General features: G+C 38.9%; 1 protein-coding gene across 1 annotated transcript; it reads right to left on the bottom strand.

The window, feature by feature from the left end:
- Positions 1–204: 204 nt before the first annotated feature.
- On the bottom strand, positions 205–5843 carry tprg1l (tumor protein p63 regulated 1-like). The gene is made up of 6 exons (XM_083919675.1): positions 5498–5843; positions 5184–5275; positions 4505–4555; positions 4270–4395; positions 3752–3905; positions 205–2010 (listed from the first exon to the last, which is right to left on the bottom strand). The coding sequence occupies exons 1-6, from the start codon at positions 5723–5725 to the stop codon at positions 1816–1818; spliced, it is 846 nt and encodes a 281-aa protein (XP_083775801.1). The 5' UTR covers positions 5726–5843; the 3' UTR covers positions 205–1815.
- Positions 5844–14633: the final 8790 nt, after the last annotated feature.

The following is a 14633-nucleotide window of genomic DNA, read 5'->3' as shown; positions in this document are numbered from 1 at the left end:
ATCAGTTTGTGAACCCAGGCAGTACTAAATATATCATGAAAGTGTTACTATGCCTTGAGTCAACATCTGTCTGTATGATGTTCCATTTATAAAAGCTTAAATTGTACAGCCACTTAAACTGTCACTTAATCACTTTATTGCCACCATTGACGGTACGAACATAATGTAAACGCACTTCAAACAATAACCAGAACCGAGGCCCTGACCAGACGAACATGTAGGAATTTATTATTCTCCTTAGTGGTTTGCTTCTGTGCTACAAATATCTATAACAAAAAGTAAGCCATCACATGTTTGTATCGAGTTCATCTCTTCTAAAATCTCTAAATGAAATACTTCAGAACTGGCAATGAAATATTTATTTTCTCGAAGCATTTATGAGTTGACTGCATCAGTGTGACAGCAGATAAATAAAACCTAATTATCATTTACAAATCCATTAAGGATATTCCTTCAAGAAACATCCGTCATGCAAACTCAGCGTGCAGGAAGCATGCACAAGTAAAGACGAGAAAGGGGCATTTTAGGACACAATTATTATTCATTGGCATTGTTGAGCATGAAAATATGGCCTGTTACCTTTGGTAGCACAATCATGTATTATAGGATGTAGTTTGGGAGAAAAAAAAAATCACTTAAATCCCTTTCACAAGATACGTACAGTATATGGATAATGACCTGATGAAAAGCTTTGTATGTCATTTTGAAACCTAACCATTATTTCCGCTGCAGAGTGTACTGCAACTGGGTGCAAATGTGTGCCGAAAACAAATGCAGGATCTGTAAGGCAACTTCCAAATAAATACAAAGACACCGTTTACAAGTTCATGTTGCATAAAACATCTGTAACATACAAGAATATTTTAGTTATAGTAACTAATGCAGCTTCCCAAGTGGTACGTGAGCTCCCTTCTCTGACCACAGACATAAATAGGCGAATGTAAGCATGGAGAGCACAACATTGGCCAATAACAGAGGAAGATCACAACAGGTAATTTATCATGTCCTCTTAACAAGTTTCATGGATGCTGAAGAGGGTATTCCCGCTGTTATTTTCGTTTAGTAACACAGCTGAGCCCAGAGTTTGTCAGTATAGCAGGGCAGACCCTGGAACAGTTTCCCTATTAGTAATATTTATTACAATAATCATGACTCGTGACATGACTGTTAAACTCAATCCATCATCCATTTCATGAACCTACCCTATGGCCCTTTGATCTGAATAATGCAATCCTTTATTTCAAACCATATTCATGTAGCAAATATGGAACATATCCATGGCTGATCTTTCAGTGTAACTCTGTGTGCAGATACAAGCCCGAACAAAGCAATGTCCATAACCCTGAAATAACGGCCGTAATGTTTGCATTCCTCTTCTTGAATCCAAACTTCACATTAGTCTGTCAATCAATGGTTAAACTAGGAGCACAAGAAGCTCAATCTATAGAATAAGTACAGAGCTGATGAATAGACGCAAATGCTGTGTCCTTTTTCTCCAACTTATGTCACATGGGCATACATTCCTCTGGGCCCACATGGGTATGGCAAGAAGCTCTTTGAAGAAAAGGGACCATGGGTGCTAAAACAAACAAAACATAAAGACAGTCCATGCAGTGCTGCACATCATTTACCTACAGTTAGCTGACCACTTGTCCGTAACACCAACTTAAGTAGGTGTGGATGTCTCATGGGCTCAACTTACACACACACAGATTGAGCGTTACACTGTAGTGGAGCGACTGTTTCCCTCAGACAGCGCATTTTAACACAGACACATGAGTGGAACTCTGTAGTAATTTGGAGGAACTGTGCATTTTAGAAGCCAATCTTGCCACGGGTTATGGAGTAGCCCAACTTGGCCTCATTGTTGATGAAGGACATGATGCCCAGATAGGTCTCAATGAGCAGTGGTCTCTCCAGGATCAGGACACCGTTAGCCCGACCAGGGATGGGGTGCTCCTTATGGGCTTTCTTCACTGCCTGCACCAGCTGAGTCCTGAAGTTGTCCAACTAGTAAAAGCAATATAACATGAAAACAGGGCAAGTTGCATCAAAATAGTCTCAGTCTTAAATATAACTTCAAGACTTGCTATAGACACTTAAATGTACCTGTTGCATAAAGATTTCCTATGGGTGGCTAATGTAAGACAGACGCGCAATGCATTATGGGTGAAATAAGACACTTAACAGAAGAGGGGGAAAATGGTGGATGCAGCAGACGATCAACACACTATACACTGATGAAAACCTTGGTGTGCAGGAGGAATACAATGCAGAAAAAAGTCTAATTTAGTAGTTTCAATCAATTTAATGGAAATCTGAAGCCAGGGCTCTACAGTGTAAGTTTCCACTTACATTTCATTTGCATTTGTCCCTAAAACTAGATATGGGTTAACCATAAAAATAATTTACGAGCACAATATGAGAGTTATTAATAACGTTAATCCTCCCTAGCGTGCACTCTTGTCACAGCAAATCGCATCAATGCAGAAGTCAATGCTGCAGCATAACTCTCACCGTGGCCGCTTAGCACTAACTGGCTAACTTTGACAAATGAAGTCAGTCTTAATATTTATGCAACAGACAGGCTTAATAAGACTAGCCTAATCTGACGATCTAAGAGCAGTCTAAGGCCAAGACTAGTCTCAAGCCCTTTTTGTAATATGAACCCTGGACAATATCAGGAGAATAAGGTTCAGAGTTTCTGCTTCGCACATGCAGCACACAACAGGAGCTTCTCTGTGTCAGTTGTGTTTTCACGATCTAGAAATATTCAGTTTGATTTGGGGGGGGGTAATGAGTTTCTTGTAATTCTTTGCATGCGTCTGATGATTTCCTTCTTACCAACCATTTCACGTATCAAGTTAAGACATTTTCGCTGCTGTCTTTGTTTTCTCCAGCTGTTGGCCGCAGCATGACAGAAACTTCATCAAGACCAATCGCTCTCTGTTAATACACCGGAGTAGGAGCGGCTGTATTCACATATGGTCTCACTCTGAGATTCAACAGTATTTGTACTGTACTAGGGAGCTGGGACAGTAAACTCTGTTTTTTAGTCGTTCAGACTGAATTGGACATTTGTGTTCCACACATACAGACCCACTGGGTAATGTGTAGATAATATCAGGTTTGCAGTGCATGTGTGACAGGCGTTCCTTTAAACTAAGTTTATGCAACTTGTCCCAGAACACTTCCAATCAATTATGTTGTTGTTTTTGTTGTTTAACATAGTATACAATTTATATCTTCAGAATATAAACACTGAATATGTAGAATGAAAGCAACATCTCCTAGAGCTGCTCTCAAGTGTGGAATAATGGATGTGATTGAGACTTTACAACTTAAATGAACTTGCTCCATCTATTACATGTAGCAAAGTAAATGGCTCTAAAGAAGAAAATGCGGTCATATCCCCAGAAAATGCTCCAGGCATTGTTGTTACCTTGCCAACAAGAAAAAAAAAATCAGACAACTTTGAAAGTAACTGTTCATACACAAGTACAAGTCATGACTACACTGTTATATGAATAACTGGCTTCCTCTCACGGGGTGAGTTGTATTTATGCTGCCTAATTTGTATGAATGAACTACTGAACCAGTGCTCACCATGGTTTGTCTTGCAAAATTTGAAAATGATACATTTCTTACATTTCAACCGTTTAAACCTCAGTTGCTTTTACAATGTCAGATAATCCGTTCGAGGATGACTCAAGATTGTTTGTTAAATCTTATTTAGTTGAAGGGATTATACCTGACAGAGAGAGGCCACCTTCTCAGCAGCGTGGGCCATGGGGTGCTCTGTGAGGGTGGCGTAGGGCATGTCTGTAGACCAGGGGTTCCAGCGGTTTAGGAACGAGGCCCGAGGACGTTTGTCCCACTGGACACGAATCCCGTAACCTTCTCTCCTGTAAGAAAACACAACAGTGTAAGAGCAGTACGGCTTATAAGGATCAGTCAGCTACATGTGCCAGTAGCACACCAAAGCTGAGCCTTTTTTATTCATCCCTTCCATTTCTTTCTTTTGTAAACATTTATGTAGACATAAGTATACCAGGCTTATCATTACTATAATATAATACTACCAGTGATACAGAACTTGAACTTATTACTGTTTACAACTAAGCGTCAATAACATCTCAGCTACAATCATTTAATGAATTCTCAAGCCACTTGCATGGCTGGAGTGAAGTCCTATTTTTAACGCTGGCATTAATATACTTGAAAGTAAATGCTTATTTGCTGTTGGCAGACTTAAAACTTCTGCCGTACTTGTTAAGGGATTTGGGTGGGAACTCAAACTCGCCCACTGAGATGGTGTCTACGGCGTTGAGAGAGATCCTGACCACCTGCTGACACAACAGGTTGATGAAGTCGTACTTGCACACCAGCAGCGACCTGCGCACATGACCAAAATATGTCATATTGTGTCAAAATACAATTTCATATGTCCTGTTGTATATTTCTTAACACATATGGGTTGACAAAACATACCTTTTTGACTTACCTATCAGTTATAAGCACAAGTCTCTCCCTCTCATTGTTCCAGTGGTCAATTCTGCAGAAGCCCCGCACAAAATTGACAAAAATGACAGCTGATTTTTAACAGCACGAAAGAAACATTTGAAACCCTGGTCTTAAGTATTTGTCATTTACTGAATTGCATGGTTAAAAAGTTACATATATATAGCCTAGATCTACAAGATGAGGAGGAAAATCGATCAAATCTTCAGCACCTACTTTTGTAATGAGTAAACAAATGGATGAGCAACTAGTAAACAATCGAAAAAAACAGCTCACTGTTAACATAGTTTAAGTCAGGGGTGGGCAACTCCGGTCCTAGAGAGCCACTGTCCTGCATGGTTTAGGTTTCTCCCTACCCTAACACACCTGAGTCTAACAATAATCAAACTGTGACAAGCTTCAGCTGCTTGATAACGAGCAAATCATTAGAATCAGGTGTGTTAGAGCAGAGAGAAACCTAAAACATGCAGGACAGTGGCCCTCCAGGACCGGAATTGCCCACCCCTGGTTTAAGTAGTAAGTATAGGGTCTCTTTAACAAATCCCCATCTCTGTATTTATAAGTATATTTAACCCTGCAGCGCACACAGCAGCTCATCCAAACAATCGCCAAACATGTTTCAGGCTGATAATAGAACAGTCACATGCTGCTGGGATACTTACTCAGCCAGCAGCCAGACGCTGAGCACCTCTCCATCCTCAGAAGGGAGTGCCACAGTCCTGATGTCGCTCACAGCCTGCTCAATGGTACCTGGCTGAGATCAGCACCACACAACCGTCAGAATCAGCATCACCCCATCCATCCCTGTGATGTGCTGGTGTAGCTCTGACGGTGCACTGTAATGCACTGCTTTAAGCGTGATAAGTTAACTTTCGTGTTTATTTCCGTTAAAAGCCAAGTGTAATGAAAGGGGGCTATATCGAAGAGCCGCATACGCATCTAATCGAATTAAAAGCAAATCGTCCGATCTACTTACCCTGAACACGAAATAGTCCTTGACTTTCGCTTGCATTGTGGGGTTATGCACGTGAAAGGGCGTCAGCGTTTGTAACGGGGGGCAGCAGGCCACGGAGGCTCCGTGTCCGAGGCTTCGCCCGGCCTCCGGCGGCGTGAAGGCAACCTCCACTCCCTCCTCGGTTTCTGCAGGGTGGAGAATCGCAGCGCCCGGACTCTCCGGCTCCACCGTGTCGTTCAGCTGAAGCATGGTGCAACAAAGCGCCGCGCGGGGAGCTCCCCCGACAATATGCGTCACTTGTTAGATTAGAAGATGTCCTTCTGAAGATGCAGACTCACCCATTGCGCACGAACAATGTTTTGATTGAGGGCTATGAGGAAGTAGTGTCCTCTTGCTTCACTTCCCCTGCTTTCATTTCCTTCCTCTTAAAGGGACATGGTGTTTTTAAACGAGCTAATTACAGAAACAAGTGTTTCTGGATAAGCCCGTTTATCATAACAATATATGATGGATAAGTCGTTTGTTAGTTTCATTGTACATATCCTATTACGCCGTTATTGTGTGATAATGATGTTTTTATTGACTCCTATCCACTTTAAGGTCCCCCTCCATTCAAAAAGGTGTTTTTCTTCTGTTTCTTTTTGTCCTCTAAAATGTCTGACTTTGACAAAAGTGACTTGTAGATGAGCAAAGTTTGTCATTTTGTTTATTTTCATATCCTGAAAAAGAAGCCACGTTAAACAGAATATTAATTATGGTATAGCAGAGTGGTTCTTAAATACTTTAAAATGTGTCTGGAGTGGGACTTTAAGCTTTAAGACTTTGGCTACATGGCCAATAGGTTACTTAACCTTATACTTTAGAGGATTATTGTCTCGTCATTGTCGTATCATTTCAATTGTGTAATAGACTGTCTGACTAATTGACTACCTGTCTTGGGGTTGAAGGTATTTCCGATGTATGTGGTGACATGTTTGAAGATAAGCTTGGTGTGTTTATGATAGGGTCCCATGACTGTATCGCATTAACTACAATTAAGCAAACGTCAGTGTTTGTTGATATTTCGTGACTTTCTTCTATTTTCTTTGATTATATTTGCAAATATTCAAACAAAAGTGTTACAGAAAAGATGACTGAAATGCAAACAAAACACTCATAGTATTACCAAAGTAGTGATAGTATATGAGCACGTCCTTGAATTTGAGGTGTAGTTTCCATTAAAGGCTGTCTGATGCTACTGTGTGTGGTTGGTAAGGAAAAAATAAATAAAAAAGGCTCAATCTCATGTTGATTTCTTTAAATTTAATTCAAACTTAGATTCTTAAAACGTTCACAATGTGTGAAATAGGTCGTTTTTCAGGTAAGCATTTAATCAATTGTTTCTCCATGATACTGCATAGTTTCTTCTATATCACGTCCACCTGATCCGACTGCTTCTCCTGCTCCAGTTCTCATTTGATTTGATATTTACACTTAGAACTTAACTGTGTGGATTTATTTTCATTTCCAACTATGCCATTCTTTTGATGAAGTCTCTGAACATCACTAGGAGCCCAACAACAGCAACACAGTGATCCCCAACTAGATGATTGGATTTTCCTCTGTTCATGTGTTGCAGTAAGTGTCTCTCTCCTGTTTCTTTTTTTGTTATATCAATTACATTAAGGTATTGTGTTACAACATCCCTAATAAACCCCCCTATGAAACAAACTCAAACAGTTTCAATCTTCTAATTTATTGTAAACTCTAATTTATTCATTGTATTTCCTCATAGTTCTTATTCTACAATACAAATACAACATGATTTCAACAGTTCAGATCACAATCCTAACTGAATTGTTGTCATGGAGCTGCCTCATTATGTTGGGTAATCATATTCATATATTATAGTGACATGTTTAACCCTCCTGTTATCCTAAGGGTCAATTTGACCCCATTTAATGTTTAACATCTCTAAATAATGTCATTTTCTTGTGCTTTTTGCTTTATATTTATGACTTTTCCTAATTTTATGGGGACAACTCATAAAAAACCTAAAATTGTCATGATTATATATATATTTTTTATTGTTCTTATCGTACATGTACTTGTCCCATCAGTGTTCTTTGGGTCAATTTTATAATCTGGGTGATTTAATCATTATTATTTTTCTATTTTACAAGTCAAATATTATATGAGGTCAAATTCATGCTACTGTCCTCGATAACGGGCGTTACTTTCATTCCAGATATTACAAATAACACAAAATAGCACTTAAAATAACAGACTTACTTTAAAACACACAGACAGAAATCCCTCCATGCAATTTAAGATCAGATATATTTTTCATTTTGTTAAATAAATACATAAAGTACCCGACTTAACTTCAGTCACAAATTGATTATGATCATTTTCCAGATGTTTAAATTGCTACGGTCAAATTGACCCCTAGAATAAATGGTGTTAGTGAAATTTGAGGGCAAGAGGAGGGTTAAGATCAGCTTGTGTTTGTGAAAGTTCAAGACTTCATCACCAGAGAGCAGTAATGCATCTGAAAAAGATAACTGTTCATCTAGCGTGCCAAAAAGTACCAGTCCCTCTCTAAACACTGTGACATTTTGTTTGCTTCAGTGGTTTGCAGAGTCGAGAAGAGCATACTGCAAGTGTAAAGAATGATGCTCTTACATTAAAGAGTGGCATGGAAGTGGGTACACTATATACTGACACTGAGTTGTTGGAGAAGGTAGAGACTGTGAGGGAGGAAACCTCTTATGGCCTTGGACATTAAACCCACTCATGAGCCCGTTTTGGAGAACTAGCCAGGAAACGTTTTGTTTCTGTAACATTGTGTTGTTCTTCAAAAGTCAGACTTTAAACCTTGCTGGCTTTATTGAGGAAGCGCAAAAGAAAAGTTTGCTTTATGATTCATCTAACTTGGGTTTCTGGTAAGTCTTTTGCTTATCTCAGCCAATGAATAAGATCAGAGGTCAAGTTATATGACTGTCTCATTAATGTTTAAACAGAATTAGAATTTTTGTTTACTTACCTTCAAGAACTCATTTTTTACATGTTCAATATTTACAAGTAAAATTCTATAGACAATTACAACGTTTATAGAACTTGTCAGTAATATTAGCCATGAAATTATTTTAAACAATGATTTGACAATAGTAGGAATTAAAATGTAAAAGTAAACGCTTAAAATTACAGTGATATTTCTGAGACATAAAGCATTGAGAATATAAATTAAGATACACTTTTCACTGTTAGTAAACTAATTGTTCAAGTATTTGGAGCTACATTCCAACATACAAGTACTAACAGATCATTTATGTTTGTGTGCTAGTAAGTAATACTTGTTATCAAAATGATCTGCACGTGTTTCTGATAAATATTCCTGGTAATGATTGATCAGCAGAAAACACTATTTAAGGCTGAGATGAACCCAGAAACTACAAAGTAGAATTGAACAGAACAACTTTGAAAATGGAGATAACAGTGTGTTTTCCACTGCTGCTGCTGATCTGCTCTCTCTCCACGGCTCAGCTTCAGCCAGAGACTGACAATGAAATTGTTCCACATGGAAAGCAAACTGAATCCCAGCGAAGAGAACCAACGAATGTGTCTGAGCGCCAACAAACCTGCACACAAGACATCAATGCTGTGCTGAGAGAGATGAGCGCCTCGTTGGCTGAACAGAGGGTCGAAATGAGACACTTACAGAGAGAGAATGAAGGTAAGGTAGTATGTAAGGGAGTGAGGGAGGTAAGAGCAATAGGAACTAGAGTACTGCTTTGTTATAGGAGGTTATTATAATAGTACGTCATGGCAGTTCATACACAAAGGACAGAAATGTTTTCAAATGTGCTTTATAAGGGAATGTTTTCTTTTTTCAGCACAGGCGGCTAAGTTGAGAGAACTGGAGGTGCAAAAGACTGAGGTGGACAAGCTAAAGCAACAGCTACAAGGTATGTTGAGCAATGATGAATCATTTTATGTCTCAATTATACATCAGAGACAATAAAAACACTGAAAGGGATTTCCCCCAGCTCTCTACTGCGTACCTAGAATGCCCTTTTGTGCCTCACACCTCCCTCCAGAGGTTTTTTTCTTTTTTTTAATTTAAAATTTTCTAGATGTGAAAAAGTGTTATGATATGTCTGTAAAAAATGCAATTAGGTGGGTATGTCCCAAGTAGGGTGGGGGCTTTATTTTCGGAAGACAAGTGAGGTTGCCCCCTCCTCTGGGTGGAAGCCAAGATTCTTTTCAATGTTTTGCATGTTTAAATAGAGATAGATTTATGTGTATGAACCTGTAAAGAAACATATTTGATATCATTTTGAGAATAATAATGATATTGAATATATTTACATACATAAAAAATAGAGGGGTTTGCTCTTTGTTGCCTCAGGGCAGTTTTGATCATTGATACATTGTCAGAGCCTGATCTTCAATACCATATGAATAACCCTAATGTGTACAGTACAGGGCTAAATATATTTACAAGGGATTTTAAGGTTGCAAGTCTCACCCACTGGTTCTGGACAGTATGAAGTACTTTATTTGGACAGTATCCAGTTTTTTTTAGTGGCTAAAGCACACCTGAAAACAGTGATAATTATATATTTTTTCTATTCACTGTCAAAAGTGGTTGTCATTGGGGACAATGGTTTATTTTCCATTGCCACTCTTTCATTTCATTTCAGCACAGGCAGCAGAGCTGATCACTGTGAAAGCCAGGGCAAACGTCACAGAAAACCAGGTGGAGGCTCTGAAGAGAGATGGAGAAGGTAAGACTCACAACTAAATAAGTAATTTAGTATTTGAACAGTTCCAGTCCATACCCCCACCCCAGTACATTCTAAAGTAGTGAATAGGTTAGCACAATAATACACAGAAATAATAGATGGTATCAATACTGCATTGTAGCCAACACATTGTTTTACCATCATTCAACATTATTTTTTCCTCCTCTCAGTCAAACAGGTGGCTTTCTCAGCCTCTCTGTTGGCGTCAGGCTCAGGAACTCTCGGACCATTTAACACACACACTCCTCTGGTCTTCAGATATGTCGTCACAAACATTGGAAACGCCTACAACCCAAACACAGGTACTTGAACTCTCAAAGTTAAATAATTAGTTTGACTTGTTTAAACTATGCTGACTTAAATTAAGATCATCAACAGGTGATTCTTCAGTAAAATTAACTGACAAAAACTGTCCCACAGGTTTTTTCATTGCACCAGTGAGAGGAGCCTACCACTTTGAGCTCTACATAGGTGCGCATGGACATTCACATGCCTCAGGCGCTATGTTGGTAAAGAACGGAGAGCATATTTTTATGGCATATGAGCATCAGACATCCGGTTTTGGGAAATCTGCTAATGGTGCCACACTGCTTCTAGAGGTCGGAGATGTTGTGTTTTTGCGTCAGTGGTCGAACACAAGAATATTTGACGATCACAATCACCATAGCACCTTCAGTGGTCATCTGCTCTTCACCATGTGAAAAGGGAACGGTTCCTCTTTTTCTTCAGCTGTATGATAACTGTGCACACACTGCAGCAGTGTATCAGTACTGTTGGTACAATTGTAATTTATTTTTTCTTTAATATGAAAGCTGATTGATATCGATGCACAACAACAATACTTTTTTATAAGAACAAGATGACATATTTTCTTTCTGGATTTGCGTAGAAATAAGAAGTGATAGGCAGTGAGGGAATACTTGTGCCAGATTATTTAACATTAGATTAATGAGGTGTATGCCTACTTATTCAAGAGAAAACTGTAAATGTAGAATATTCTCTTGACTTATCTCACAATGTTAAGAAAGACTAAACAGAATCCTGTGACTTCATCTGGATCCGGACGAACACCAGAAACTCACCGTCTGATTCTTTACAATGTTTTGACTTTGTTCTATAGAAACTTGTCTGGTCTTAGTTAGTGTGTGCAGTGAATGCTGTCAAATGCAATATTGAAACAATAGCTCTGCTTTTTTCTCAAGTATTTTCACATACAGGAGCTCTCCGTTATCCGAATCAGCAAATTAAAGTGTCATTTTCACTATTTATCTTGTTTGTGAAAGCTTTATTTGTACAAATCAACATGTTGTATATCCATGTTCTCTTATTTTTTTAATAAAAGCATAAACAAGATACTGCAGTGCCATCTGTGAACTTTTCTTCAACCCATGGTGCATTTAGTTTCAAAATGAAATATCGTATGGTTTGTGAAAAATCTAATAAATGTGTCAAATCTGGTTGCGGAAAAAGAAATGTAAGATTACCCTTATTTTTGTGGTGGAGGAGCAATTAGACCAACTAATCAAAGATAATTCATACTTGTTTTCCACAAAGTGAGTAATTATAATGTGATTTGAACTGACTGTGTTGTACTCATTAATGAGATCATAGTGACCTTATCATTTTAAAAACTAATAAATTGTATTTTCATCTCTACTTTTATCGCTGAAATGTTCCTGTGACATTTATGTCTAAATAAACTGCACACACAACTGCTGCTGTCTGCCATTAGAAGTGTCTGCAACATTGTTTTGTTGTTCTTCAAAAGTCTGACTTTATTACAGTGCTGCATTTATAGAGAAAACTAGTCTTTATGACTCATGAGTTGTGTTTAGGGTAAGTCTTTGCTTATCTCAGCCAATTGGCATCCTCATGGAGGTCAATGTATCTGACCGACTTATTAATGTTTGAACAGGTAGAGATGATAATACATTCATTTTTTATTCTCATTCAGTAACTTGTTTTTGAAACAAGTTGTTTAACATTTACAATTTTAAATTTCAGTGAGCATGGAAATTAAATCTATCTAGTACTGTGTTTCATTGAACGGTCAGTGTTATCAGCCGTGAAGTGATTTTAAACTATGACTTTAACTTGTGATACTTATCATTCATGTTTATGTGCTGTGTTTTCACTGTTGTTCTGTCCAAGTAATAATTGTTATCAAAATGACCTGCACGTGTTTCTGATAAATGTTTCTGGTAATGATTGATCAGCAGAAAACACTATTTAAGGCTGAGATGAACCAAGAAACTACAAAGTAGAATTGAACAGAACAACTTTGAAAATGGAGATAACAATGTGTTTTCCACTGCTGCTGCTGATCTGCTCTCTCTCCACGGCTCAGCTTCAGCCAGAGACTGACAATGAAATTGTTCCACATGGAAAGCAAACTGAATCCCAGGGAAGAGAACCAACGAATGTGTCTGAGCGCCAACAAACCTGCACACAAGACATCAATGCTGTGCTGAGAGAGATGAGCGCCTCGTTGGCTGAACAGAGGGTTGAGATGAGACACTTACTGAGAGAACTGGAGTTACAGAAGACTGAGGCGGAGAGGTTAAAACAAGAACTGCAAGGTATTTTGTGGAGAACACAATCCTCAAAGTGACTTATTATAGTGTATGAAGTCATATGAAAAAATAACATGTGTAACTTTACATAATGTACTGGTATATACTGAAAATGTGCCCATTCACAAGCTTATTACTATATTAAGTGTTTTTTTTTTTAACAATATCTTATTGTTCAATGACCACGGCAACCTGTGATGAGACACTAATGAGGATTTAGTTTTGTTTTCACCAGAAACAAAAATATAATGATCCTATTTTGTTTGCAGCAGAGCTGCTCACTGTGAAAGCCAGGTCAAATGCCACAGAAAACCAGGTGGAGGCTCTGAAGAGAGATGGAGAAGGTAAGACTCACAACTGAACTATTCATTCTTATCTGAAGAGTCTCATTCTAAAGAAATATGTGCATCATTCAACGTATATCCTGAAATAATCAGTCACATTACAAAAAAGTTTGCTCACGTCGAGGTATTCAGTTTAGAGCAAAAACACATGGCTCCCTCTCCTCCTCCTTCTCTCTCTCTCTCTCTCTCTCTCTCTCTCTCTCTCTCTCTCTCTCTCTCTCTCTCTCTCTCTCTCTCTCTCTCTCTCTCTCTCTCTCTCAGTCAAACAGGTGGCTTTCTCAGCCTCTCTGTTGGCGTCAGGCTCAGGAACTCTCGGACCATTTAACACACACACTCCTCTGGTCTTCAGATATGTCGTCACAAACATTGGAAACGCCTACAACCCAAACACAGGTGCTTGAACTCTCAAAGTTAAATAGTAATTTTGACATTTGTTAAAATATGTTGACTTCAATCAAATCACCAACAGGTGATTCTTTAAATTAACTGACAAAAACTGTCCCACAGGTTTTTTCATTGCACCAGTGAGAGGAGCCTACCACTTTGAGTTCTACATAGGTGCGAATGGACATGCTTCATATGGTTCAGGTGCTGAGTTGGTAAAGAACGGAGAGCATATTTTTATGGCATGGCAGCGTCAGCCATCCGGTTTTGGGAAATCTGGTAATGGTGCCACACTGCTTCTAGAGGTCGGAGATGTTGTGTTTTTGCGTCAGTGGCCTAACACAAGAGTATATGACAGTGAAAATCACCATAGCACCTTCAGTGGTCATCTGCTCTTCACCATGTGAAAAGGGAACAGTTCTTCTTTTTCTTCAGTTAAATGATGAACACACTACAGCAAAGTACCAGTTCTACTCATGAATGTGATTAAAGTGATCCCCATTTTGTCACGCCGTGAGGTCTGTCTTGTCTTTGGGTTTTTATTTTGTGAATTTCCTGTTTTATTTTGAAAGATAACTCTCCTCTCGTTCCAGGTCACTTGCTCTTCCTCTTGTGTCACCAGTCTGACGTCATTCCCTGAATCCTTGATTGTTTTCACCTGTGGTTCCCCTCCCTTCATGTGTCAAAGTCTGTGTCTTCCCCCCTGTCCCGTGCCAGATTATATCGTACCTTGTGTCGAATGTATCCAGCGGTTTTCCACAGTCTTGTTCATGCAATTGAGTTCATTGTATCCATGTACAGGTGTTTGTATTCCCTGTTTGATCATAGTAAGTTTAACCTTTTTGTATTGCTCTTGTCTCCATTGTTTTTTCCTCCTGGTTGGAGCGGCCTAATTTAATTTCTTAATTTGTTCACTTTGTTTTTTGTTATTCCCCCTGTGCGGAGTGGTTTTTTGTTTGTGGCCTTTTTGCTCTGTGCCACGTTCTGGTCGTCAAGAAATACATTCAGCTTTGATCCGGGAACCTTCGCATCTGAGTCCTCATTCCTGCCTGGGCCTGACACATGTTAT

This window comes from Echiichthys vipera, assembly GCF_963691815.1.
Source record: "Echiichthys vipera genome assembly, chromosome: 9".
NCBI classification, from domain to species: Eukaryota; Metazoa; Chordata; class Actinopteri; order Perciformes; family Trachinidae; genus Echiichthys; species Echiichthys vipera.
This window is presented reverse-complemented; position numbering and strand designations above follow the sequence as displayed.

Excerpts from the sequence above, each read along its gene's own strand:
- tprg1l (XM_083919675.1), bottom strand. The coding sequence starts at position 5,725 with ATGCTTCAGCTGAACGACACGGTGGAGCCGGAGAGTCCGGGCGCTGCG. Across the intron at positions 5,276-5,497 it reads AGGACTATTTCGTGTTCAGG|CCAGGTACCATTGAGCAGGC; the intron begins GTAAGTAGATCG and ends TGCTGATCTCAG. Across the intron at positions 3,906-4,269 it reads CCACCCAAATCCCTTAACAA|GAGAGAAGGTTACGGGATTC; the intron begins GTACGGCAGAAG and ends GTTTTCTTACAG.